The 25024-nt window shown below is 36.9% G+C and overlaps 1 protein-coding gene across 2 annotated transcripts in view; it reads left to right on the forward strand.

Moving 5' to 3' along the window:
- Positions 1–25024, forward strand: part of NALCN (sodium leak channel, non-selective) — a 229073-nt gene that overhangs the window by 162247 nt on the left and 41802 nt on the right. For both annotated transcript variants that reach the window (XM_071548846.1, XM_071548855.1), the window contains exons 16-18: positions 6291–6427; positions 8344–8485; positions 22886–22959. In XM_071548846.1, the coding sequence (XP_071404947.1) occupies positions 6291–6427; positions 8344–8485; positions 22886–22959 (353 nt within the window). The remainder of the gene's footprint in view (positions 1–6290; positions 6428–8343; positions 8486–22885; positions 22960–25024) is intronic.

Consider the following 25024-nt stretch of genomic DNA (forward strand, 5'->3'; position numbering starts at 1 on the left):
AAATCTTTACAGTGTTAGATAAATGGTTTGACTCAATGGTCTTAGGAGTTTTTGCCAACTGAAATTATTCTCTGAGTCTATAAACCATTTACCTAAACCATCTTAGCTAAACTAGAGCATCTTCTCAAAGCTAGTAATTTAGCTGATGTGTGTCAAGAGAGATGACCAGGACCTGCTCTCTGTCCCTGAAGCTGGCCAGCTGGCACAGCCTGGCTTGTACATACAGCTGAGTTATTTTCCATTCCCCAAACTACCTACCATTTAAATAGGAAGTGTCCATACTGCCTACAAGAAACATTCCTAGCTGGCATAAGCCCCAGGCTGTTCTCAGGCATGATCAGTGATAGTGCTAGTTGGCCAAGGCCAAGACTGTGCAGTCAGTCTTGCTGACAGTACAGGCAATCTTATTCCAGGTCTTAGGCCCATACCCCCCTACATTACTGGTATAGATGTATCCTTGTACTGTTTCTACATTCATTGAGGAATTACCATGAGATGATAGTCCATCTGAATTGTCTTACTTATGTGTTAGTATGTGGTGAGTCAGTATCTGGAGATACCTTTTTCAGTTAAATATAAAAGTGCCTAATGACTGTACAATTTACTTCACATTTGGGCAACTATAATTAACTGAGATGAATATCATCATAGATGCTATAGCCTAGATCCATCCTGCCTAACATTGGGAATCAGTCATCTGATGTAAAGAATATACTGGATTCAAGTTGCCTAGTTATTCAATGGGATAAGATAAGTATGTGTGAAATATATAGCCAACCCAAGATCTGACCTGACCTCTAGAAGTGTCTCTTCATCACTATTGGCTACAAGAGAGACCATAACTGAGATGGGAACCTCAGCCTAAGAGCAAGAGGGTTGAATTTGGTCTGGTAAGCACATTCCTGGGGCTCTGATTACAAACACTGACTGCACAGAATCTTGTATCACCTATTTTTTTAAATTATATAGTGCTTGCCACTGCAGGGGGAAGATTTGTAAATGTGGCTAAAATGTAATCCATGTATCAATGTTTGCCAGTCTGTAGACAGTATGAAGCAATAGCTCTGAAAAATTCATCTAATTTATCTCAGTTGATCCAAGGGAAACTGTATGAAAATTTGGATTCCTGTCCTCTTTTAGATTACATTGTAGCAAAATTTTGCTAGACAGATTTTGCACTATTTGAATTGGAATCATATCTTGTCAGCAGGATTTGGTCCTGAAGGGCTGATAGGAGCTACAATTACTGGAAGGAAGTTATTTAAAACTTCACATTTGAAAAGTTGAAGAAAAAATTATCTAAATGAACAATTAGGAAGTAGCAGTCCCAGCACCAAATTGTATTACACACAGCATATAAACCCTGTGACAGAAAAAAAGTTGTTTATAAGGAAAACAGATCTTGTGTATATGAGAAATATATGTAATCTTGTTCCTCCATCTGCCAGGAAGTTTTGCAGTTTATTTTACCTTATCATTATCAACAATGCAGTCTCTGCTCTTAATACCAGCACATCTGTAATCATAGCTTTTGGTATATTTCTTGGGAAATTCCCCCTGGCAGTGCAGAATGTGATTAAAATCAATTGAGGTTCTGTTTTACAGTATCTACATGATAGAATTTTGTATTGCTTGCAATATTCCCATTTGTTTATGTGAGCCCAAAGGAAAAAAATCCCTACTGGTACATCTAACCAGTTAACTAAAAGAGGGCAAGAGAGCAAGCTCAAGCATTGACCGCTTGTCTGTGCATGCTGCTTGATTCTTCCCTCACTGCTGGCTCTCACCTGTAGCTCCTGGAGCTTTCTTACAGACAATATTTTGATGTAGTTCAGGGAATATTTTAATTGAGGGGCTACTTTCAAAGAAAGCAGACACAAGGCTTCACCAGGTTGGACTCCAAGACACACAGAGTCCTGTAATGCTCTTCCACCTCCTGCCAAACTGCCTCTCAAAGTAGGCAATACACAACCCAAGTGTTATTCTATGGAAATGCTGCACAAGAATTGCTCATAAAAGCTCTTTAAAGCTCACATGTTGTATGACGCCCTGAAGAACTGGAAAACCTGTAGAAAAATAATTGGTGTAATTATGTGTCAGGGCCATCACACAGGGCCTAGAAGAACCAAGAGCCAAATATTACAGCATGAAGTTATACCCTGTACTGTCTGACTTTAGGCAAGGGGTTAGGCATTTGTCAGTCTTTTGTATAACACTACGCACGTACTAATAAGATCTACAGTTCATAAATACTTCAACACTGTTGAGTTAGTTTTATGCAAATTCTACTTATCAAATTTTTTTACCTTAATTTCCAGATTGATTTTCCCTTTCTCTCTTCAGGATGCTCAAACAAAATCAAGCATTTTCTTCACCCTAAATGAAATTTCATGTGTAAATAATAGTAACTGAACATCTTATTTGTGTTGAATTTTAAATCAAATGCAGGTACAAAAATGTTGTTACAATTTGATGTTGAAGCTGAGTGGCTGTCAAAGCTTATCCATATGCATATTTTTTAAGTATAGCTCATTCATGTTCAAAAATTTACCAGATCCATAGAATTTCAGAATAACAACAGAAAAGAAAGGTGTGGCTTCTTTAATCTGCCTTTCTTATTTTTAGTTGTTTAATTTATATGTCATTTAATGCTAATTACTTGGATTTCATTCAAAGCTCATTTGGACAAGCCAAAGGTGACGGTAAATCTGAGAATTTGGATAAGTAAAAATGTGGCAAAACTGTTATTTGGGACCTGGTATCCATTTGTAATGTCTTTCATCCATGTGCACTTTTGTGCTCAAGGTGTTTGGCTCAAAGGTTGGAGCACGTAGCATACCTTGCTAAGCATGAAGCGCAGATGCTGTACAGTCATGTTATTCTTCCAATGCAACCCCTAAAGGAGATTTGCAGTGCAAAATGTTGATATTTAGCAGCACACTGTAATGTATCAAACCCTATTAATTTAAAACCATTCACTAGTGAGACCCCCTGAACTTCCACAAAAGGTTTGAACTTTTCAGTCACCATGAAATTACTCTGGGCAGCTGGCCAGTTCCTAAATAGGCTGGGTGTCCATCAGTAGCAAAGCTTTTAGTTTGGAACATGATTGATCTCAGGCTGTTTTGAAAACTGTCAACTAAAATGAACGAGTTAGAGCGTTGCTGCAAATTTTTATAATCTTTGATTTTAGTGAAATATTTACAGAGTGTTTAAGTGAATTTCACATACATTTGCCTTATAGACCACATGAATATTTCATTTTTCACTCTTTATGTTTTGCACATTACTGACTCTTCTACTGTACACATTGTGCTGCTAAATCTGCTTCTGCAAATGCAAGCATCGTGGAAGTGGTGAAAATAGGCACAAATTCCTTCAATGGCTTTACAGATGTAAATGGTTTTTACAATCCACAAGAGAATTTAGCAAGGCCAGTCTGGCAAAATATCGTACAACTGTTCCCAGGAGGCTATTGGGGCTGGAGATTGAGGGCCATGCAGAGCAAATCAGGACAGTGAGCATTTCCTTGCCAATAGTAAGAGCAATAAATCAAACCTAAAATCATTGAGAAAAATGTCCTAATATTTTATTTGAATTTGTTTAATTATTTGGGTCTAGCTGTTACTAGAAACTCTCTGCACCATCATAATCCCATTTCAAAAAAATCCTGTACCTTTAAAAATACATGTGTTTATTATGTGTTAAAGAAAGTTGAAATATAAAGGTTTTAAGCAGCAATACAAAACAGGATGTATGTCATGTGGAGCAACAATTACACCCTAAGTGCATGGACAAGAACTCAGTAAAGCTGAATGCCTCATGCTCCCCAATATGTAATATTATCACAGCATGAGTAATTGGAGATATTCTATAGAACTGCTTTGACTTTAGGTTATTTTAAAGCCTATCTTTAATTATTCTCCTGTCCTCTTGTTTACCTTTTGAACTATACAGTTTCCTGCTTTCAAGCTCTCCTTGATCTGTTCTGCACTAAGACTTCAGAAAACATTGCAGAGTTCTCTATTCTGTATACACTGACTTCTGAAAACAGGAGTTCATAGCTGTAAGTGGCATGGTCCATGCCAAAATGTGCATATATGTGCAATGTTTTTGTACGGAAAAAGAAGTATGAGAAACTGGAAACCATTTTTTCCTCTAAAAATAATCCTTTCCTAAAGTTTTTCAACTGTACAATGTTGCAGAAAAGTCTGGTTTCCTTGTCAGTGAGCAATTTCCTTCAGCAATACTCTGGCATTTCAGGGGTTCTGAATAGTCTGAATTTGAAATGATGAGGTACTCCCTTCCAGAGATCTCTGAACACTCAGAGATTTCCCCATAAGGCTGGTAATCTTTATTCTCATCCTAGAAATTCTTTCTAGATTTCATCCTCTCATTCCTTTGTATGGTGTACACTATTCTTGAAATAATTTGTTTTCAAATATTTCTCATATAAATTTGCATCATCTCTCCCGCCCTTACTTTATTATCAGATATCATAGCTGTGGAATAAATGTTATAAATATTCTTTCTTTCCTTTTGGCTCCCTTGCCCCAGTTGGTTTACATAGTGCTTCCCTGGTTTTCATGGCTCTCTTCAGCACCATTTGGGCTTGTCAGTATGAAAATGGTAAAACGGCATTTAGAAATTTGTGCATACCCAGATATGGTCTCTCTAAAGCAGCACAGAGAGGAGCTGTGGGCTTCTGTACTCTTTTCCATACCTCTGTAATATCTAACCAATAGAGCTTGGTTGTGAACATAGCCTTTGGCTGGTAATGTAATTGATGCCCAAATTGGCCTTTTGATGCTATATTGAAGTCCAAGTTGTTGTTGTTTAGTTTCTGCTCTTATTCTTTATCTAGATTTTTTTCAGTTATTTCCTGCCTCTGTTTCTAAATGTGTCCTTTTCCTTGTCCAATATAGTATTTGCAACTCTTCACATTTTAATATCAAGTGTGTACTAATGTCATCAGTTTTAAGGATCATTAATAAAAAGCATGAAACAGGACTGGACATAATACAGAGGCATGCAATATTGCCCTTTTATTTTGACTCAGTGCTTTACCATTAATCATTAGTCTTTTTTTGTGGCTTTTCAGTTTTCAGTCCACATGACAACTTACATCCAACTAAATATGAATTGATTTTCAGTTTAAGCTGTCCTGTGGCTGGAAGTGATGGTATTGCTGATAGCATGACAGTGCAGCAGAGCTGTTGTTCTTCTATGGCATGCTGTGGGAACATGCATTTCACTTGGCAAGGCGAATGGGAGTTAAAACTCTGTTCAACTTTCCGTGTGATTGCCACTGGTAAAAATCTATAGCTGATGTCTATCTGCAGTGTTCCCTGCAGGTGCTGATGGTGAAAATCTCTTCTAAAATATAAGCTTCTAATCCTTTCCTCACAAGCAGGGGTGAGAAAGAGAAATGAAATTTCAGTTAGAGGAATGCTTCTTGAAATAGTATGCAATGCACATACAGTTTAAAATAAATATGAAAATTAATCTCACTGCTTCTTTTTGACATGGTATTTTTTTGCAATGGCACAATTGAATTGCTACATAAGGTAATCAGAATTCAGGAATTATATATCTCTATCATATCTTTTTTATCTTACATCATTTGATTTAGCCATAATCTGTCTACAAAATACATACATCTGCTTTTTCTGTACTTGGATATGTGTTATTCCATGGAATAACTGGGGATAATTATAAATCCAAAATTTGTTTTGTGATATGCAACAGCTCAGTATCGCTGATGTAGATGGATTCTTTTGAGTTCTTTGTTATTGCTTATAATACTCATCTGAATGTAATTTTCCTGTTATTTTTGTGTTCTGAGAGCTGGATTTCTTCAAAATTTCTGCCTTTTAGAGTGCTGTGGTGTCTTTAAATATCAAAAAGCTGTCAGCATATACAGAAAAATGTGCCTAATGAAAGATCATGGATGTTTATTTGCTTGATAAAGTGTTAGGGATCTGTGAAGAAAACATAGAAATAAGCATATTGAATACGCCACTAATATGCTTTGTGTTTTAAAATTAAAATTATTAGCAATCCTCCCATTTTATGTTTTTCAGTTAAAGGCATGGTATTCTTAGGTATTTGTCATCTTCTAGCACAAGCAGACCACTCATGAGTATCAAGTTTACCCTCTGTAGGTCTTTGCTGCCATCTTCTGTTTCTTTAAATGATTGCCGTTATTATTTGGATTCTGAAAAATAAGAGTGGGATATTATGGAGTAAAATCTCCCTTTCTGGAATTATTTTTATTCCCTTGTTTTCAGCTAAAGCAAAGTGAAGCTAATGCAGATACAAAGGAGAAGCTTCCGTTGCGTCTACGCATATTTGAAAAATTTCCGAACAGGCCGCAAATGGTGAAAATCTCCAAGCTTCCTTCAGATTTCACAGTTCCTAAAATAAGGTATTGAAATATTTCCTTTGCTAGCATGCTGTAAATTTTTCTGTGGCCACGTAGCACCCAAAATATTTAACTTTTTTTTTCTTGTGGATTAGGCAGATAGTTCAAAAAGTCAGAAATTAATCAGAATTAACATGGGCATTCAAAAGATGTGACATTTTGGGTTTACCTTGTTTTCACTTTTGGGGGAAAAAAATTGTAGCACTCCTCACAACTTACTGATAAAAGTAGCTAGACTGACCAAAACTGACACAAGCACAGTATAATTGAAAGGTTGGTTGTTTCTCCAGTTCCATTTGAATTTTACATTCTTGGCTCACATGGACAACTAGCAATTTCATCAATTCACATGTGGGTTTTTAGAGATAGGGTGAACTGGCAGCAAATATTAGAGGGAATAACACAGACCATCCAATACCAGTTACTCTGATGACCTTGTCTCTTCTTTCTATTTGCATAGTTGTCACTTTCCTGTAAAACTCACCTTAACAAAGGATCAGCCTCTCAGTTATTTACTAGATCATTCTTTACTGTGACAGTGGTGAGGCACTGAAACAGGTTGCCCAGAGAAGTTGTGGATGTCCCATTCTTGAAAGTGTTTAAGGCCAGGTTGAATGGGGCTCTGAGCAACCTGATCTAGTGGAAGGTGTCCCTCGCTGCCCATGGCAAGGGGACTGGAACAAGATGATCTTTACAGTACCTTCCAACCCAAACCATTCTATCATTCTGTGATTATCAGTTACAGTACAATTATTTTTGATTGATGTCAAAAAAAGCTTACGTAAATCTGAGGGCTGTTCTAACTTACGCAGTCTGCAAAGTTTGCTGAAACAGCACAGTCTAGCTAAACAAGTCCTCTGGCCATGCCCATTCCAATATCCTCTGCAATCACATGATGGGAGGAAGGATGATTTGAAAGATTGCTGCCATTGTTCTGAGTCTCCTGAGATTACATTTATTTTGATTAAATTCACAAGAAAGCTGAGGCAACTAGTTTGTAATGTTTATAGCATCTTAGCTGAATGAAAGGAGAGTCAGGAATAACAACCTTCCAAACCTCAAGGAAGCAATCATAGAGGTTTTGCTTTTAGTATCAAAGTACTGTTTGGTTATATATGAAGGGCATTCTTGTCCTAGTCTTAGTCTTCCTTTGGTATTTCTTTCTAGCTGTATTTTTCCCAGCATACTCTGTACTAATTCATAATCATACTAACTACTGAAACAGACTTCAAAGTAGCAGTAGCAAATCATATCTTTAAATCTGAAGCTATTGTAACATGTAAAAGTATCTCTCCAGAGAAAATTTAGTTTTGACATAGTCAGTTTGCACTGAAAAGCAGCAACTCTACTGAAATACAGCAAGATAAATATACATTTGTTGTAAATAGAAATGTTTCTATGTTTTAAACATGACATATGTGAGGCACAGAATTGCTGAAGCGCCTTAATACTGGCATTCAGACTAGTCATATGAACAGGTGTTGTTTGAAATCTTCAAGAAACAATTTCATGCAGAGAGACAGTTTCCTTTGGATTGTATGAAAATTTGATTTACATTCAAGGAACAACTTGCTATTTAATGAGCTCAAAAGAACGAAAAACTGCAAAAGACACTTGAAATATTTAGGACAGTAACTGGTAAATAAATAAATAAATAAATCAATAGAATTATTTTCCTTGAATCTACAGGCAAGCGACCCACCTCTCAAATCAGTTTTATGGATTTCTTTAATAAACCAATTCAAGTGTTATCTGTTGTTCTGGCACTCTTTAGTTTTATAGCATCTATAGCCCAGTACAACTTTTTCTCGGCAGTTTGTCCATCTTAGCAGTAATGGGTTGTGATATGTCATAAGGAAAACCAAATATTAACTCTTCCTGGGGTGTTAACGCATCCATGTCTTCTGTTTGTTCACAAGGGAAAGTTTTATGAAGCAGTTTATCGATCGCCAGCAACAAGATACCAGCTGTTTGCTGCGAAGACTTCCTTCAGCATCTTCTTCCTCATGTGACCACTCTAAAAGATCAGCAATTGAAGAAAATAAATATATTGATCAAAAGGTAAATCAAGAGTATAGGGCACTGTATGTCTTTCCTTGAGTATTGTGAGGAAAGACTTCAGATTATTCATTTTGTCAAACTACATAAAAAGTGAATACAAGCTAGGGTGATTGAACACAGGCTAAAAGGTTATAATTAATTTAGCCTAAAACAGATATCATAGCAGATCCTTGTTTGGTTTAAATTTTCCCATCTCCTTTGAATTCAAAATTCAGGATTTGATACAATATTTTGCTTAATGCATGCATCTTCCAAAGTTCTTTTATTGATGCAATTTTGCTGTTTATCACCGAGAAGCTAGTGGAAAGTTACAGTTTCTGAATATCACACTGGATTTCTGAGTGCCTGGGTACTAATACAACAGTGAAAACACACTTCACTGAAGCAAGGTCTCTCTGTAAACACTGAAGATGACTAAAAATTTAATAATTATTCTAATTATTTAGAGGACATTTATCTGTAATCCTGAGAATCACTAGAAAACTGGTGCTGAACACATAAAATTTATACCCATCTTCCTAAATGCTGCTGATCTCCCAGTCAGACTGCTGGATAGTTGGGTTTGAAAAACACCAAGACTGCTTGGAATGATGACAGTGATGATGGTGGAGCAGCGCAAGTGACTTCTGACACCTCACAAAACTACAGAGGCAAAAAGCATTTTCACATGCATCCTGGAATATACTGGTTTCCCAGATTTCTAGTGGTATCTACACTGATACAGTCTTTGATCATTTCTAATATTGTTCAACTTAGTGACATTTTAAAAGACAAAAGAAAAACACTATCTGTATTGTTACAGGGTGCTTGAATCCTCTGAATATTAACATCTGGGGCTTTTAGATATGTTTTAAGTATCTAAATCACAGACAAGAAGGAGTCTTTGTGTTGTAGTTACACAGTATAACTGGCTTTTCTAGTGTGTGGTTTGCAACCATGAGTCAGGACAACATTTGTACAGGCAGGAAGCAGTGTTGGGGAAAACATTACTCTTCTGATAATGAATGAAAGTAGACAATTTGCAAACTACTGTTAATTGCCTTCTCTATTTTGGTGCGAGAACCCATTGCTGTGGCTGATGGCTTTTATGGCATTAGTAAGCCAAAGCTGAACAGCATGGCCCAGAGGGAAGTCTGTGGCAAAATCAGACCAGGAAGGCCATAGGAAGGAATCAAGTCTAAATAAAAATTACCTGCTTTAACAAGCACAGCAGAACAATTGCATAAGTTATTAAATGACAAGCCTAGGGGTTAGCAGAACTATGCCAAATATGGCTAATAGTGGATCTCAAACACTATGCCTGGGAAATCAGAGTACATTTCTACCAGATAATGAATAGATGAACAAAGTCCTTAAAGTTCTCTCAGCCACACAGGTAAGTCCACAATATGCAATGCAGAGCTGTGCAATGATGCAGTAGATCTGTTTACATGAATATAGCTTAGGTATTTTAAATTGCATCTGAATTCCTTCTGCCTGCTGTTCATGAAAGTGAGTTGTTATTGTGTTTGAAAACAGATGAACACATGGCAGTTTATTAAATGTGATCTTGCAATATGAAAACAGAATGCTTCATTCTTTTCAAATTTTCACTTCTGTTTAAGAGCATATGCATGATCTGATTTTCATTTTTTACTTGAAATAAGCATCTGCAAATTGGTTTTGCACTATTCAACCAGCTTTTAACACGTACTTTAGGATTCTGATGCCTTAAGGGTAGAAACAGCAATGAGTAATGTTTCTGATAAACGTAGTTTAAAATAAAGTATTTACACATCCCTATTAAGAGAAGAAAGTACTAGAAAGGATTTGTGAAAGTAATTACTCTGGTTTTCTATAGTTACAGTTTCCAAGGCAACATCACTTTTGCATGAACAAATCTTGTTAAAAATATCCTTAAAACAAGCTTGGAATGACTGGTTGCGCTGAAGTATAAACCTTACATACATACTTTACTTTTCTTTGTAAAAAAAGAAACCCAACAAAACATTCTACTAGTCTCAGTGCCTAGTAGGATGCATTGTCACTGTTCCTGACACCAGGGGATGGCTTCAGAAACTTTTCACATATTTTTGCATTGTAGTTGATGAAAAATAATGTGGAATGAAAAGGTAGAACAAAAAGATGACATCCCACTGGCAGATTTGACTCTGTTCTTTCTTTGTGATGCCTGAACTGTGGCTAATTCCTCCAGTTACTCCTGGACTTTAGTCAGTATTTCTGTGTTCCACACCTGCTCAAGTGATAGAAAATACTTAATCCATACATTCCATTATTTTTCCCTTATTTCCACTTCAGCAACATTCTTTTTTCCTTTCTTTAAAAATCTGCCACTATATATATATATATATATATATATATGTATAGTGTTGTTTTTGTGTTCGGAATCAATCTGACCCATAATTTGTGATGATTAATAGAGCAGATCCTACATATATTCTCTTATGTAGTGTATTCATTGAGTGTTTTCAGTATTACAATTATCCACTTCCTTTAAAAGTTGTTTTAAATTATAAAAAGGGAGTAGATTTTCGTTGAATTGAAAAAATTATTTATTTGTGTATATTCCTGTAACCATGTCTAAATTCCGTTTCAAATCTTTTTCATCTATGTCAGATCGAACATTTAAAAAACAGATTTCTCTGCTATACTCCTTTTTTTTTCTAGGCAAGTCTGTGAATTCCAACAGTTTTTCTAACTCTTCCAAATTTTTAAATTGTTATGAAACTAATAAACTAACCAAACACTAATATAAAAATTCACTTTTAGATGCCTAAATGGTGTGGGAGTGTGTCTAGAGACTGTACCATGTTCATCCTTCTACATCCTGTGCCATCAGCACCCGAGCTGCTTGATAGGCAGTTTAGCTCAATGCTTTGTTTGAGTCGTTTATTATCTGTGATATTTTATGTCTAAAACTGGGATTCTCTGAACTTAACACTACTGGAAATTCAGAATGTTTATTTTCTGCTTTCTGTTTGAGGTCTTGCCGAGCAAATTTTCTTAAACTCGTTGATCTTGCCACAGACCTCCTCCACTGCATGCTGATCTAGTTTGTCCTGATGTAGTCTGCAGGCCGCAAGTTGAAGAGCTTTGGGTCAGATTAGAGAAACTGGGACTGTTCAGTCTACTACTGTTGTAGTAGAAATTACTGTGAAGGTCTTTTCTGGTAGAAGAAGAAAGACTTCTTGGAAAAAGTGCAACAAGACAGTGCCCTCAAAATTTAATTGAAAAGATACCAGAGGAAAGAGTTAAAAAAAGTAAAAGAGGGAGTTGTTGTCTTAAATGTACATTGTAGATGGTGGAGAGAAGTTTTAGGGACAGAGAGGGAAGTGTTCTTTTATACTTCTGTTTCGTATGAAAAATATTCACAATATCCTGTGAATTTCCTTAGATAACCAATATTTCAGTTAAGTCTTGAACAGAAGAACTGGATGAAGTATGGAAACATACAATTTTAGTGGGGGTGGGTGGACAAGAAGAAAGGAAGTTGGCATAAAATAAGGATGTCTCACTGTGATGGCTTTCACAAGAGACTGAGGGATAGGTGCATCAAGTTTTAGGGGACAAAGAACTAAATGAACCCTGAGATTTACAACAAATAAGGTGTCCAGTAAAATGCATCTGAGTTGTCTCTTGAGCACCAGCCTTGCCTTCTTAATTTCAAGACAAGAATCATAGGGATAGAGAGTCACTTTGCTTTCCTAAGAGACATATAACTTTTAGGAAGCCTTGCACAAAAGTATTGAGAGGGACACTTCTGAACAGGTTACTTATCTTTGGCCAAAAAATACAGCACAGGGCTGTTAAATTGAAGCTTACAGCTGACAGGCTCATGAGATGAACTTTGAAAATGCCTGTGGCTCAATATGTACAGATAACCCATATGGATGTTTACAGCAGTGGCACAGCAGGAGTGAATTACAAAAGAAAGCACAAGAGCATTTGATATACCCATGTATTTTATGGTTCAGACTTTGAGCCTTTCCCATATAATTGAAGGACTATAAGCAAGCCAGCTCCCTTTTTAGTTGGATAGTAGCAAACATAATTTCTCCTTTCTCTCTTCTTTATCATTCTATTTCCATTCTCATTCATTTCACAGGTATGAGTTTTGGTTTTAGTTCTGCAAGCAGTGCAGTTAATAGCCATTCCTTTTCTCCTGTGGGAGTCAGATTCATAGTTAAGGTCTAGTTGCTGGGAAGGCTTGACCCCCCACACCATATACTTCTCCCACTGATTTCCTGCTTAGAGCACAATGTAGCTATGTGATGGGAGGTCATGGTTAGGAAGTGAGAGATGATCTCAGAGGTAGCCAGAGCCATTACCTTGAAGGATTATGGATATTAAGCGGCAGACCTCATGCTGGATTCTGTGTTTAATGTGTGTTTGGTTAACGTCATGCATGAGCTGCTGAGATATGAGTATGCTTTATCTTGATAAGACATTGTTCTTTAATCTGGTTAATTTGTTGCATCATGTTTTTTTCTCCTGTTCTGTGCTCATTTTCTACTTTTCCTTGCAGAATTGTAAAAGCTGAAAAGCCTTTTGGCTTTTCTAAGGCATAGCTTTTAGTATGAAAGACAGGGTGTCCCAAGATATCTTTCAGAAATCATCAGGTGTGAAGACTTACTCATATAACTTATTTGTATTTTTTCCTTCTTAGAAAAGAACCAAGGGTAGAATATTTAGTCATAAATTCTAATTTCCAGAATTTCTATTTCTTGTTGTGATAAACTTATGTCCCAAGTTAATCAACCTCTCTGAACTTTATTTTGTGCATTCCATTGTGCAAAGCAGAGTTTTGGCACAAAAAGTACAGTACCACTCTATTATGATCCTGATTCTTTTCTTTAAATAATTTGAAAGAATAATGTATCACATTAATTTTGAATATTGCAGAAACTAATAAAATGTAATTGCACATGAATTCCAAGTAGAAGAGAATATTTATTTTTAAATATTAATAAATACTAAATTTTTCCAGAAGTAACTCTCGGAGAACTGTGTGCGTAAGTATCAACAAAAATCATTCAAGCTTTTTCTTAATTTACTGAGCATCAAGTCTTCTCTATGCATGTCATTCACAGGATAATGTCAAAATCTATCTTGTTATAACATTCAGAAAAGTCATTAAAACAATCTACCTGCTGGAATCCTAATAGCCTATGGATCCATCATTTTCTTCCTCATTATAGTGATGAATTTCAAAGATTTTTGTCCCACATCTGTTCTCATCAGGTCTTTCAAATGAAGTTAATATACGTAAATGCAGTGATGTATTTCAGGTTTACTGAAAATCAAATGACCTCTTTGTCTGTTTTGCATTTTTAAAGATTTTGTTTATTTTCAGATAAAATGGGTGTGGAACAAAGTCCCTATGTCTAAATAACCAATTTATAGATTTCTTTCTCATTAAGCGTTTTATCAAATATACATTTCAGCTGGTAACATTTTACTTCTATGACCATGTTTGCAATAATAGCAAGGCTCTCTTCTTGTTATATGATCTGTCTTTGACTTCTGATGATTTTAAATTGCTTTGTCACTCTTGTCCTTACTTAGTATGTTAAAAATTCTGCCTGGAAAAATGCCAATTTTCAACTACATTTGAAGGAAAAGAAGGTGGGGGACTGGATACTTAGCCATTTTCCAAAAGAGCCATAACTCAGCACTTGATTCTGGCATGTACTTTCTACTTCATCTGTTTAACAGTAAAATATTTAAAGTGTTTGATACAAAGGCTGTGAAGATATATTAAAATACAAGGAGATGATTGCACTGCTCCATTTTCTTCAATCAAACAAAATACAGACATGGCAAAATTTTTAGTGCTGTTGTATTTTAACAGAGAAGAGCCCGCATTTATTTGGAGTGAAGGGAAAGGCAGTGAGGGACTGAGTTACAGGAAAGCCATTCTCTTTGAGCCTTGTACTCTCCCTTTCCCCACTTCTGACAAGGAATCCAGATCTCAGTCTTCAGGCCCTTCAGACTCCAGCACCCATTCACAGGACTCATTGACAAGAACTAATTAACAGCAACAGTCATAATCGCTTCTTTGTAGTGAACAAAATTATATGCATGTGCTTGTACAACAAGGAGTAATGTTCTTCCTTGCGTCCCTCTTGAAACTCCATGTCCGTTATCTTCCATTGCCAGTCCAACCCAGTCTGCCAGTCCCTTTTTCCCCAGAGCCTCAAGTTCCCCACTTCTAGGTGTGGAGTGGGGCCTTCTCCTCCACCACTGTGCACCCAGTAGAAGGTATGAAAACCCCACATCAGCTTGGCCAGGAGTCCTCAGTTCCACCCTGCTGTTGGCTGCCATAAGTAATCTACCCAGCCTTCTTTACTAGCTTTTCACAGGATCTCCCTGTCTCCTGCATTGAGTAAAGGGAGAAAATAAAAGAAACTTGTCCAAGGCTGCACTTTCCAAAACGAGCAGAGGGATTGATCACCTCTCCTATGAGAACAAGCTGAAAGAGTTAGGAATTTTCAACCTGGAAAAAAGATTCTGGGATAACCACAGAGCAGTGTTTCAATAATGTCTTGGGTTGAGCTGGCAAATTGCCAACTGTCCAAGACAGAGTGAAAAGGGTTCCTCCTCCCCCCAACCAGCTAAGGGAAAAGAAGAGGGAGAGGAAGAAAAAAACCCTCAAACTAGGTTTATGCTGAAACTAACCACATGTATTTATACAGAAAGGAGAAAATTAAAACCACAATATAACACACATTTACACAAGTTATGTATAACAAGAAATAATTTCTCACTTCTCAGTAAACACAAATTCTACCATTTTAACTACAAATCACTCTAGAGAAGTCAATTCTTTAGAGACAGACTTAAGCAGAGAGAAGAGCTAAGAACAAACATTTTACTTCCCCAAGAAAACATGATGGTAAGCTGGTGCTCCGGGCTTGGGCCTCCCCATCCCTCCTGAGACAGCAGAGTGTCTTGCTGGGACCACAGCTGTGTAGCATCTACTCAAGCCACACCCACACACCAGCCTTTACCCCTTTTGAGGTGATGCAATATGGTACGGAATACAATATTATTGGCTAGAAGTCAGCTGTTAGCTAGCTCAGCCCAGCTCAAGTCAGCTGACAATTTTCAGGCCTAATCTGAACTTTAAAACCTATGTTTAGGCCCACCTGGCTCAACCCATAACAAATAGTTAAATGGGGCTTATAAAATCGGGGCTGACTTTTTTTTACAAGGGCCTGTAGCAACAGAACAGGGGGTAATGGCTTTAAACTAAACAAGGGTAGATTTAGACCAGATATAAGGAAGAAATTTTTTATTGTGACAGTAGTAAAACACTGAAACAGGTTGCCTGGAGAAGTGGTGAGTTTCCCGTCCCTGAAAAACAGTCATTGTCAGTTGGATGAGGCTCTGAGGAACCTGGTCTAGTTGAAGATTTTGTTGCTTGTGGCAAAGGGATTGGACTAGATGACATTTAAAGGTCCCTTTCAGCCCAAAACATTCCATGTTTTTATGAAAAATCTACACATTAAACTTCTCAAAGTTAAAAACTCAAGTAAGCCAAAAGGAAAAAAAACTCAAGCACATTATTACAAGACATAAAAGAAAGGGATTCTTCTCCCTCCCCTGTGTGTCTGAGATGGACTATTATCATCCCCTTTAAGTCTTGGGAGGTTTTATGAGTATGCTAATATTATTCTTGTCCACATTCTCAGACTTAATTGAAAAACATTCTTGGTTATGAAAGTACATGTAGATTTTCCAGACCAGTAGTCAGCTAATTAGAAGAACATTGCTTTCCTTAAGAGAGAGGCAGCAATCAAGGGCTACAAAATGAATTAAGGCTATTTCAGGTCAATGACTACCAAGACTTAAGGAGATTATGCCCACTTCTCATTCGAGACATCTGATCCAAGGGGACAGCCTTTGAGTGTTTGTGGCACTTACCTAAAGCTAGTCCACTTTCTTGACTGTTTAGCGGGCCTGTTTCTTATACAGGACAACCTCACAAAGGGCCAAATGAAAATAGTTCTACTTTGAGAAAGGGAAATGGATTAGGTCATCTCTAGAAGCCCCTTGTAATTTCATCCTTTATGAATCTGTAGGCATTAACCAAAGTTTTCAAAAGAGCTTAAGAAATTCCATACTACCTATAGGATTTAGTCACTTAACCTGCTTAAATTCTTGTGAACATTTTGTTAGGTGTCTACCCTAAACTTGCAGTCTGGCCTTCCATCACTCTTCTTGTGACTTTTGTCACATTCATTTTGAAAGAGTCCAGTCTGTTCAAAGATGCATAGGCAGAATGTTGTTGAACAAATACTATTTGCATTTGAGAGGCTACACTGCAAACTCCTGTGGGCCAGGAATATCCTAAAGTGCTAAAACTTTGATTGGATTCTTCCCAAATATTTCCCTGCTCTTTCTTAAAAATGATTCTGGTATATTGTTTGTTGTACTGACTCTTCATATTTTCCCTAGAAGCTATACCTGTTTAAATAACAATATAATGTCTTACAATCTGTTCAGTCTGAAAGTCTACATAAACCATCTATTGGCATACAACAAATTGCAAATTGAAACAGAAGCTTTGGATGATTTTTTTTTCTTCCTTGGAATTTCTGGCATGGCACAGTAGACAGTCCTGCAGTTGTCTATAAAAGATTACTATCATCAGCACTAAGCTAAAATTCCTAATTTTTATGTAACACTTAAGAAATTGACTTAGAAAAATATATTACATGCACTTATTTTTTTCCATTGTCAAACAAACATTTCAGATATTTGCATCTCGTTATTTACTTATGAGCTTGTCTCACTGGGTGTTGCAGAACACCCACCAACACTTGTCTCTTCTGTCAACTCTCAAGTAGTCTGATACAAAATAATAAATTCAATTTGAAAATAATTGCTTTATGTAGTGTTCACAGGGGTTTTTGCAGTGCAAACACCTGGCTAGAAAAATACATCAAAGGCTTGACAATGAATAGCATTTCTCAAAACAAAAAATTTAAAACTTAGCTGGCAATCAGCAGTACTGTGCCAGTACTCCTAGGCTGTAGGACTGGTCCACAGTCATTACCTGACACCTCCCAAGGTATCATCCTCTGTTGCTGTGCGTTTAATCTTACTTTTTTCATATGATATTACATAAAAATTATCATTGAAAATGTTGCAGTACCGTTTCAAAGCAGTGGGTGGCACTTGCAGAGCAACAATGTTCTGTGATTTAGCTGCTTTTACAACAGTTACTGTGGTTTATTGCTTTGTCCTTGTCAACAAATGGGATTTCATAGGATGTAGTGTTCAGACCAAGTTCACACGGACTGCACTGAGTCTTTTTATCTGCCCAAAGTCTGCAGAGAAGGGTGCCAACACTTGTGGAACAGAAGCACTACCTGCAGATTTCCTAGATCTATGGCTGCGGACATATATGTGGAAATAAACTTAAAGGACTGTGGGAACCAAGACATGAACTTTATTCATGGTTCCATAGAAGCATATACTTTCCATCTAAACCTTTCATCCAGGAAATGCTATTGGTAATTTGCTAACTTGCCACAGTGGTTCCTTACAGTTTTAAGTAACCTGCAAGAGTTTTTTAAAATGTGTTGCTGAAAGCATATCTAAAAGTAATCAGATGCTGCTAGGTGATTTCAGGACAGTGTAATAAGCTAAAAAATAATGTTCTATAGCAGAAAACTATATGGCATTGTTATTTCTGCGCTGAGTGTACTTATAGGTTGCATAAAAAGTACATAAATAAATAAAGAAATAAAGGCTAATAAAGATACACTGAGGGTGTCCTCACAGTACAGCACAATCTGTAATAAAAAAACCCAGCAGGCTAAACAGATATGCCTAAAATAACCTCAGCAGAGTATACTGTACTTATTTAATTCCACATCATCTGGTTGAGTAATGTCTTTTATACATTAGCACTGCTCATAATTTCCTCTGCAACATTCAGGAACTCGGCAGGTATCACAAGTTTTAATTGCCAGTCTCATTCTACACCAGCATGTGGCATCTAGACATTATTAAACAAAATACTGATCATTGCCTCCATTTTCTGTTTGTACAGTTCCATTGCATTTGCCTGGTGTGCTATGCAGATTTGGAAAATTAAATGGGAAGCAGTTTGGTTTATTTATCTAATATAGAAGTATGGATACATATTTGAAAAATCTATAGTATTGCTTGATTTTTTCAACATGAATATTGACATACTTGTGTTGCTATTTGACTGACTGCTGACTCCTTTAAATATGAGAAATGGATCAATTGTCCTTATCTAAAAATATTATCTTGTATTACTTCTTCTGGATATTTTAAACTCAAGATAAATTCACCAGAGTTCTGCTGAAGGAATGGCTTTTGAATCCTGAAGAGAAATGAGGACCATTAGCTTCAAAAGTGCCAACATTGTTTTTTTCTTTTCCTTTTTGGACCACTAAGACCCCTAGGCACCAAACTATAGGATCTCACACATACCTACGTATTCCAGGATTAAAGAACTGGATAACTGGCTCGAACCTAAATTCTGACACAATGCAGAGGCAAACAGGACAGTAACAAACCTTAAAAACTTCACCTAAGCCACATTCCATTAGATATGCTTAGACCAAGGTCAGTGATCAAGGACGTCTTGCCTTGGGTGCAAGTTTCACAGCTAGTCATTAAAAAAAGTGAAGGAAAAGTAAATACACTCTGTCCGAATAACATGGTCCAACATCCTGTGCTCTGACCCACTTATCCATTCCTATGACTTCCTAGGCATAGAGAGGAGGCCTTTGTAAGTCTTGCTACCTAAAGGGAGGATTTGGCAGCCTCTGAGAGTATGTGAGTAGCATTAGCTGGTTTAGTGCTTGGCTTGGGGAAACTTAAGTGAGTCAGTTCAAGCGCTCAACATCCTTGTGGAGTCTGAAAATACAGACTCCTCATTCCTGCTTTTCCAGTGCATGTTCCCATGCTTATAACCTGGATGAATTCCCTTGCTTGGGCTACAAGCTTTAATGCCAAGGGGTTTTGTCACCTACTTTAAACACTGAAAAGTCATCTGTGCCAGATAGGGAGCTGTAGAAAATGTCAGGAAAATTTATTTGCCTCAGCTTTTTTTATTGAAATCAGATGAGCAAAAACTGGAAATTGGGAAGGAAATTAATGCTTCCTGTCTTTGAAATCTTTTCAATTTCTAAGATGTTAGCAAGAATTTTTATTACAAATAAATGGACATAACACATTAGTAGGCACCACACTTTTTTTTCCTGATGTTTGATGTAATTGCAAATACTCTAAAGCACGTATTTATAACAGGAAAAAAACAACTGCAGCAAAATTGCTGATTTTCCACCTTTATTATTCCCAAAGTCTGACGTTCCCAGTTGAGCTCTAAAAAATTATTACCCAACACCTTGCAAAACAGATACTCCTGTTGTTTAGAGGCTTCTTTCTTCAGTCCTGATGAGAGCAAAAAACAGTTATATGGGATTCCACTGACACTAATTTCACTGACTCTGAGAGACCGGGTTTTTATCTCACTGGGTTGTTAGATTGTTGGGTCAAATCAACCATCTTGTCTCTGTGTATCCGGGAGGGGAGGCAGGAGAGAGGCTTGACCTCCAGTAGTGGTGTCCACATGGTAAGGTCTGAAGCCAACGTGGCCGAGTTCATGGAGGGCATGTGGCTCGGGAGCCACATGGCTGAGCTCTCAATCAAATATAGCCCACCTGGTAGCCAGACCACACCACATCCCCTGGTGCTAGGAGGGCACTGAGTGGTCAGGGTACCGTATGTCTCACCTGGGAGGGGTGGCCATGGTAGCTGGATGATGTAAATAGAGGCACACAGGGCCTCCATCATGTCCTGCCTTCTCTTCTGGAACCTGCCATCATGTGATCTTGGTGGTAGCTGTACAAGTCTTGTTCTAACCTCTTTTGGTCTTTCTTTCCTTCCTTCCTTAATCTCTTATGGGTAACTTAAAACCGATGGGTTGTATTTCACTAAGTTTGTATGGGTTGGTGTTTGCTGGGTGCTTTGTGGAAAGTTTGTCCTTGATTGGTTGTTACTCCTGTAAAACCCTCTTGCCAACATGCTTATTTTCTCAGTAAATTAAAAGAAGTCCTCTTGGGGAAAAGTGCATAGCTTTTTATGCAATTCAAAGTATCAAAGAACTTAAAGGCTTTGCTAGAGTTCATGTGGATGAAACTCTTGGAGTATAAGTATACCACCCGGTAAAAGTAAACCACCCAGGCAAGTGTATGGCTTAGACCCAGAGCTTTACAAGGACATTAGAAGAAAAAAATATGTGAAAAAGTTGCAATTGCATTCAGCATTGTCTTTTATATCTAAATCCATAGTAAAGTACCATGCTGTTATAACCACTAAACCTGTGTTGAGATACTGCAAATGAGTTAAAACCTGCACAAGTATTTTTCAGTATATGAAATATTTATATCTACATAAGATTTATTATAAAGGTATGTTAAGGGAACTTTTCTCTCTGACCATCCAGGAGCCACTCTGGCAGTCATGCTTGCACCACCTGAGCTGCGACTGATTCCCTTCACAGCTACACACCCCACACTCACAGTCAGACCAGGTTTCTTTACCATCTCAACTCCAGATTTCCCATAACAGAGTCTCAGACATCCAGATCCTTAAAGTAATTTAATCTTGGTGCAATAACTAAATAACAAAATAACAGCTTGAGCTGGTGCCTCTGAGGAGGGACCCTGAACAAAGGCACCTCTGGGCTTTGATACCCTGAAGGTCTAAGCAAGCAAAAGTCTGGGAGTCATCAGTTCCTATCGTTTCTCAGTCCCTTGGCTGGGACATAGGTCCCTGTGCCCTTTGTTAGCCAAGGGGTTAGCAGTTCACAGCTCTTGCCTCAGGCTCTCACCACCCAGACAGAGCTCAATCTGCAGCTTCACACCAAACTACCTGCACTAAATATATTCCTCAACACGTATATCTCATACTATGATTTTTAGTTTATATTTATGTTAACCGTATCCAGGGAATGGAATAAACTTTTTGTTTATATTTAACAAGCCTATTAATAATTTTTGATCTTACCTGAAAATCCAATATGTTATTTTCCAAACTACCTTCTGAAGTGTTGCATACTTTATTTCAGTTTTCAAGTTGCAGGTTTTTTGAGAAACCCACAGATTCTCAACATAGGGGTGTTTTCAAATCATCTGTGTTCTTATTTCCACGGTCTCCACAGAGATGGGTTAGAACATGAGAAATCTTAAAGTGGCCACACTTAAAAAGCCAAGAGATAGAAAGGAAATTGTGTCTTGCAGGTGTGGGTTAAAAGCAATAGGCATTTTATTAAGGAGAGCCAGTATAATTAACAAGTTTTAAGGTGTTTTCTAGGCTTCTGTTTCTCTCAAAAGATACCTTACTGTGACTCAGAGTCAATCCGACTCTTGAGAGAAGTTCTAGCAAAATTATTTGTCAAATGACTGGAGGTAGTGTTTTAGAAACATGTAAAGATAATTTAAAGCAATGTGCTCAAAGATTCCATTTCAGATTGATCAAAAACAGGGTCCACATTGCTAGGAGTTTCCAGATCCCTCTCAACCATTTTCTTCAAGATAGCAATCTCCAAACAGTTGACAGATTTAAGTCTTACAAGGTGCCAGAGGCTTTCTGTTCATCACAGGTGAAACTCCTGAGCTAAATTCTTCAGCTGTGATTTTTATCTTGATTTGCTGTAGTTGTTAATCACTTTCTTAGGAATTAAGTGCTTGTTTTTTCATGTATGTCAGTCCTTTAATTTCACATTCAGGAAGTCCTGTTCAAAAGAATATGCCTGAGATACTGTTCATGACCAGAAGCAAGCACAAGCACATTTTGCTTACCACATTTTTTTGTTCTACATCTGGGGGGGAAAAAAGGGACCTACTTTCATCTCGTCTAACTCCATGCACTTAAATGATACATCTGAGCTTTTTTAGCTGGCTCTTTTGTGTAGTCAAGGCATCTCCAGAGTATGATCCAGCCCAGTCAAAATTCAAAGCAGAGAATGAGTGGTAAAAAGATTTGACTTGGCCAATTGGAGAAGAAAAAAATATGTAATAAAGGAAATAATATTTGTGCTAGTCAACAAAACTATTTGCTTCATCTACACAGAACTACCTAAGAGTTGAGATAGGGAGGCCAAAGCTGCAAGATAAGGATAGGACCTTCTGTGAGGAATTTGCTCTGTATATAAACATTTAGATTCTTTCGACCATCCTTTTCCTGGGAAAGAACACCCATGCCACAGACTGTGAAAAATAGCTTTATCATCAAGACCTTTGTGTTTAGTATTACATGCTCTCAGGTCATATTGGTTCATTGGTCTGTCATGTACATGTGCTATATATTACGACAATTAAAAAGTACACTCTCTTTGTCTTCATTTTATAGCTCCGTAAATCTGTTTTCAGCATCAGAGCAAGAAACCTTCTGGAAAAAGAGACAGCAATCAATAAAATTCTAAGGTAAGAGTCAGACGTGATTTGATATTGTTTTCACTGTTGTCTGATTTCTCATAACCCTGTTTTTCACAAATGTTACTGGATATAAAATATTTATAATAATGTGTCCCTTTATAGTACATCTATTGCCTTCATTATCAAAGAGAAATTGCTCTTTTCTCTGGCTATATTATATGCTTGAACAGCAGCAAGAGAGAGATTGTTCTTCTTTGGTATGTATTTGAATTCTGTGTCATGCAGAAAGATCACATTTAAGCTCTTTTTGCTTCTTCCTTCTAAATTAACCCAAACACATCTCTTCGTTAGTGATGTTATTTTACCTAAAGAATTCTAGCCTGGTTTTTGCAAATATATGCACATAAATGTTCAGAGGGATTGTACACTAGAAAACCTAGACTACAATTAATCTTATTCTAAGTACCAAATAGACAATGATGATTTCAGAACTGTGACTTCTGTAGAGGATTTCTTGAATGTTTTTATAATAATCACTCCTTTCTGTATTCCATATCAAGTAAGTACTCGGTACCATAAGTGAATAATGGAAGTCTAAAGCGCTAAGTTAGAATGTCTGAAGTTATCTTATACATAACACCATGCTGCAGTTTTTCCTGCCACTGTTGGGTTTATGTTAGAATACTGTTTGATATAAGGTGCATTAGCAATGCCTCCAATTTGTAGATCATTGTATTTATATTTCCATGCTTAGCAAAGCAGTTGCATCTCCAGAGGGTTGTCAGTGAGAGGTCCCACGTAAATACACAGGGGCATAAAGGAATAACTTTTCTGAAAAATACAAATTAAATAAGGAGCAATGAACTCGGAGTTCGGTGTGATTTCTGAATTATGAAGTTTATTGAATACATGGCATTTGAGAAGTATTACCACTCTAGTTCTTTTTAATGCTCTATCAGCATACAGGAAGAACTGTAGAAATTAACATGACACTTTTTCTGTCTTTAAATCCATGTAACGAAAACATGAACAGTTACTAACTCAAATGAATGCTCATTTTAAAAATATTATTGATAAATGTAAATGCAATACCATAAGTATATAATTTTAACAAATTTAGGGCTCTATTTGTAAGCATTTCTTTCAGTTATGTGATTATACCTTGATTTTACAGACATTACTGTTACAGATAGATTAATCAAAACCATCTAAAAATATGGGTTTAGATACAGGTGTCCTGGCATCATTCTAATAAGACATTTTTAATTAAATTCTGTGTTATATGAGAACTGTGCAATCTTATTGACATCTACAGGTTTTACACAAATGTCAGTTTGTTTGGTGTGATTCCTATAACAAGATAAAAAGTGTAGACAAAGAAAATACCCTACTTTTATATACTTAAATTTATTTTTTAAGTGAAATCTGTAGTGGCTCCATTCTTTCTTAGATAGAAGAAAAAAATTAAGTCCTGCAAATTGAAATTCAGAGTTCTGATGAATGCTCCCATCAGCACAGATTCTTCCCCTTTTCAGGAGAAGTCTGAAACAGAATGGGAGGAGAATCCAAGCAAACCATTGTTTGGACTTCACAAAGTTCTCAGAAATACCAAGACAGGATCAGATATCAGTCCTGCCAGTTTCAGTCCTACTGAATTCTACTTGGTCCTTCAGATCATGGCTTTCTGCCAAAGTCTTGTATCTAGAAGGACTTCTTATCCATTCAACCAAATTCCTCTGAAGAAAAGTTTCTGAGGCAGAGGAAGAAAGTTTTCATTTACTAATCTATTATTTTATTTTTAATTAATCTATTTAATCTATTCATTTAATCTGCATTTACTACTTTTTGCCATTTATTTTCTGGTTCATCAGCAATGAACTTTGAGAGGCACAGGAAAAGGAGGGAACTTCTGTCAAGTAAGAAAAACATGGGATCAGATGTCCTCTAATGCTTTCTTGGGATGCTTGTAAGTCATTTACAGAGGCAGTCTTACTCTCCTTCTGAGAAAAAGGAACAAATTCTGTATATTGTTTCTTGGTTTTGCCTGAAAATTGTTAAATAAGCTCTGATCTATGACGTTTCCAGTGCATCTGTTCCTGCACAAAAATACTGC

Source organism: Pithys albifrons, chromosome 1 (assembly GCF_047495875.1).
Source record: "Pithys albifrons albifrons isolate INPA30051 chromosome 1, PitAlb_v1, whole genome shotgun sequence".
Lineage (NCBI taxonomy): Eukaryota > Metazoa > Chordata > Aves > Passeriformes > Thamnophilidae > Pithys > Pithys albifrons.